This window comes from Sinocyclocheilus grahami, unplaced genomic scaffold (genome assembly GCF_001515645.1).
Source record: "Sinocyclocheilus grahami isolate Dianchi unplaced genomic scaffold, SAMN03320097.WGS_v1.1 scaffold289.1, whole genome shotgun sequence".
Taxonomy (NCBI): domain Eukaryota; kingdom Metazoa; phylum Chordata; class Actinopteri; order Cypriniformes; family Cyprinidae; genus Sinocyclocheilus; species Sinocyclocheilus grahami.
Window position 1 is genome coordinate 1,601,457 of NW_015505468.1, and position 4,327 is coordinate 1,605,783.

Here is a 4,327-nt window from a genome sequence, read left to right on the forward strand (position 1 = left end):
CCAAAATACCTACATATATATATATATATATATATATATATATATATATATATATATATCCTAAATTCAGTATCAATGTCATGTCAAGTTTTTGACATCAGTTTGATTTGCATATTTGACATGTTTTTTTAGGTAAATTTTGATGTCAGTTTGATGTGTTTTCAACATTAATTGCCCACTGGGTTGTGCTTGGACCCCGATGATTGCCGCTTGCGGCTATATTTTGACATGAATCTGTGCACGTTTTTTTTTTTCTTCTTTTTGGCTAACTTTGGGTGAAAATCTGAAGAATTCTGTGAGATTAATTTAAATATGTAAAAAAAAAAAAAGCTGCATACTCAAATGCAAAATATATATATATATAAAAAAAAAAACATGAAATGGCAGGGAACTTATGAGTGATCAGATTCACATTCTGCAGAAATCTGCAGAGATTTCTGTGGAAGTTCATTGCATGCAGATTCTGAGTGTGAGCTTGCAAATCAAGTTGTGACAATAAACTATTTTTAATTGTTTTCCAGGATGACAGCATATCATCAGCATGTAAAGACATAAAATTGGCAATATTAAAGTTACTGCAACTAATATATATTTTGGAAATCGATGAATTTGTCAATTATTTGTTCAATTAATCAATTAATCATTAAAAAAGCAAAATACACATTATATCCAGCTTTTGATTCAAAGCTTGTTCAAGCATGTGTTTAAAGCATGTTACTCTGCATAATGTCTTTTTAAAAAAAAGGTAAATTTTTTTACAACTTTTTAAAACCTATTATAAAATAATATAATTATAATTATTATCGTATTCTATAAAGCATTTCATTGTATTGTATAAACATTTACAATGTCTTAATATTTTTAATATGTACTAATATGTACTACTAGTGGCATTTAGCACAAACAAAGGCATTCACAAAGTGGTTAAAATGTCCAGAAGGAAATAGCAGTGTTTGCAAGGCAGCAAAAGAATTGTGGTAAACGAAGGAAATTGAAATATATATGATATATATACATACATGTAAACTGAAACATGCAAAGACCTTTTAAGTAGATCCCCCAAAAATCAGAAGTTTATCAAAAATAAGATGTTATGTTTCAAGACATGTTTTGTAAATTATTTTGTTTTTAATTAAATATTTTTTATTTATTTTTTGCCAAATTTATGCCACATTTCTTGAGAAATATCAGTCCAAGATGTTTTACAGGTTGCCTGAATTCATTGAGTTGAATACAAGAATGATTGACAAATAGATTGCTGCATTACAAACACTAATGAAGCACCATCGTAACATTTGTTGATGTATTTGCTGTTGATTTAATCCCTTTACAGTATGACACAGATGAAGAATCTCGACGCCGATGTGATTCAAGGAGCTATTCAAAGGCTTTTCTATATGACCAGTCAGCGAGACAGCGAGCTTTGAGCATCGCAAGTGTCAGCAACAACCCTACTGACTGTAAGAAACCCTAAATGCCAAACACACTTAGGGGCCGTTCACACAGAATGCGTTTTTATTTTGAAAAACGTGAGACTCTGGCAGTGGAATGGGGGGAAAATGCAAAGTCTTGTGATGCAAAGTTGAAATTATTCTTATTAAGGAAAAGTAGTGTATTCTGTGTGAACAGCCCCTTACAAGAAACTCAATGTGAGATACTGTATATTTGTTGGATTTTTCTCTGTACTTTTAAAGAAATAGTTTTATTCAGTTGTTATCATGTACTCACCTACATGTTGTTTCAAACCTAAATGACTTTAATCGCCTTGTAGCACAAAAGTTTTCAATATCTTCTCAATACAGGACAATCTTTTATAATAAAATGAGGGCCGAGGCTGTCAAGCTTTAAAAAATACAAAAGAACCATAAAAATCTCATAAATATTTTTCATATGACATTTTCCCAATATTTAAAGTCATATGATACCTTTGTTTGAGTAATAGACCGAAAACTAATGATGCTTTTACTGTCTTCTTGAAGTTTGACAGCCTCATTTCTCATTGACTTTCATAGTGGCCCTTTTTATTTTTCACAGAAGAAAGATGAACTGTTCTTTTGATCAAGTGCTTGTTTGCTCATTTCTGTTTGTTACAAATGTTGCCAAAATGCATACTAGTTCACATACAGCTTTCAGATTGTCTTTATTTGTATTTAACACGGCAGCATCGGAGGTCTGGAAACAGAAGTGTGTTGAGTGCTGGTTCAAGTTTGCCGAGGATTATCTGATTTGGGATTGCAGTCCCACATGGCTGAAGATAAAGAAAATTGTCCACATGGTTGTGATGGACCCCTTTGCAGATCTGTTTATCACCATTTGCATAGTGATAAACACAGTATTCATGGCCATGGAGTATTATCCCATGCAAAATGACTATGTTTACATGCTTTCAACTGCCAATGTGGTAAGAACATTTGTAGCAGCACTTTAATGACTATGAAATGCCCTCATGTACAATATTTTGAGACTTGTTCTGTTATTCTAGAAAGAGTTACTGTTATTAGTGAGCAACCCCACTGAAATGGAGCAGTGTGAATTTACTAATTAAATTTATATTTGAAAGTATATATAAGACACTTTATTTGTATATATGTTTTCTCATAAATGATTGATAAAAGTGATCAAGAAATCCACATTACCTATGTAATGTTTTTTATTTCAAATTTAGTTAGTAGACAGCTCTAGTTTTTTAAAAATACTTTTAATAGGGTGACTGAAATCCTATTTTTCCAGGAAATATCCTGGCCAGGATTTCTAAATTGTCTAAAACAGCGGTTCTTAATCCTGGTGCTTGGGACCCCCAGCTCTGCATATTTTGCATGTCTCTCTTGGTTAACACACCTGATTCAAATCATCGGCTCGTTAGAAGAGAGCTCCATGAATGAACTGTGTTCCGATTGACAGGGTCCCTACACAGTGTTCATTGCTCTCTACTCCCTGCACACGGCAAATCGGCTAAAGTTTACTGCACTTAAGAACACGGATGTGCTCTACACCACTGCCTGCAGCGTCTTCACACACAGACAAAACTGTGAAGTGAAAAGTGTGAAGGGTTATTTAACCGTAATCATTGAGATTTGCATAGTAGTCACGTCTCGCTCACTTTAATGCCCTTTAAATGGAACATATCCTTTTGAATAATATCCTGTGATGTCCACTTCGCAGGGCACTTACGGTCAAATGGAACAAATATCTGAAGCGATAAGAGAAACATACAAAATGTGCAAAGCGGGAGGTCATGAGGACCAGGATTAAGAACCGCTGTTTCAGGCAATTTAGAAATCCCAGCCAGGACATGTCTGGGAAAAAAGAGGACGAGTGGTCCCTCTACTTTTATGTTGTTCATTTTAAAAAGTTTTAATTGTCATCTTACCTACAGGTTTTCATAGGTACAATTTATTTATATACTAAACAAAGTGTTAAAATGTTATCATAAATGATTGCTAAAGATCGTTAATGACTAATCAACATATGTAAATATTTAATTACACATTTAGTCAGTAGATGGCTCTAGTTTAAAAAAAAGTTTTTAATTGTTCCTTGCCTTCAGGTTTTCATAGGTATCTTTGCAGCAGAAATGATATTCAAGATCATTGCATTGGACCCGTACACTTACTTTCAGGAAGGCTGGAATATCTTCGACAGCATCATAGTCACACTGAGTCTGCTGGAACTTTGTTTGGCAAATGTGGTGTCTGGAATTGGTTTTCTTAGGCCATTCAGACTGGTAAGAGTATCCCACTGTCATGCTTTACTATCTATATAAATCTATATAAATGCATATAAGATTTGCTTTACTATACGTAATGTTGTCTTCAAAGTTACCTTCTCTTGGCCAAGCAATGCATTTTTATATTTGTTAGCATATTACATTTAAAATTTTCTTGAGAGAAATGTTGTTGGGGAAGTCGTGGCCTAATGGTTAGAGAGTCGGACTCAAAATCAAAGGTTGTGGGTTCGAGTCTCGTACCGGCAGGGATTGTAGGTGGGGGGAGTGAATGTACAGCGCTCTCTCCCGCCTTCAATACCACGACTGAGGTGCCCTTGAGCAAGGCACCAAACCCCCAACTGCTCCCCGGATGCCGCAGCAAAAAATGGCTGCCCACTGTGTGTGTTCACTGCTGTGTGTGTGCACTTTAGATGGGATAAATGCAGAGCACTAATTCCAAGTATGGGTCGCCACATGTCACTTTCGTCACTTATAAGTATACTTGGGAAGTTAACATGAATACTTTTGGGAATTTGACATGCAATATATATATATATATATATATATATATATATATATATATATATATATATATATATATATATATATATATTATATAAT

The 4,327-nt window shown here is 34.1% G+C and overlaps 1 protein-coding gene across 1 annotated transcript in view; it reads left to right on the plus strand.

Moving 5' to 3' along the window:
• LOC107600687 (sodium channel protein type 2 subunit alpha-like) overlaps nucleotides 1-4,327 on the plus strand; it is a 67,109-nt gene that overhangs the window by 28,708 nt on the left and 34,074 nt on the right. The window contains exons 8-10 of the mRNA XM_016292644.1: nucleotides 1,334-1,460; nucleotides 2,163-2,401; nucleotides 3,548-3,724. Of these exons, the coding sequence (XP_016148130.1) occupies nucleotides 1,334-1,460; nucleotides 2,163-2,401; nucleotides 3,548-3,724 (543 nt within the window). The remainder of the gene's footprint in view (nucleotides 1-1,333; nucleotides 1,461-2,162; nucleotides 2,402-3,547; nucleotides 3,725-4,327) is intronic.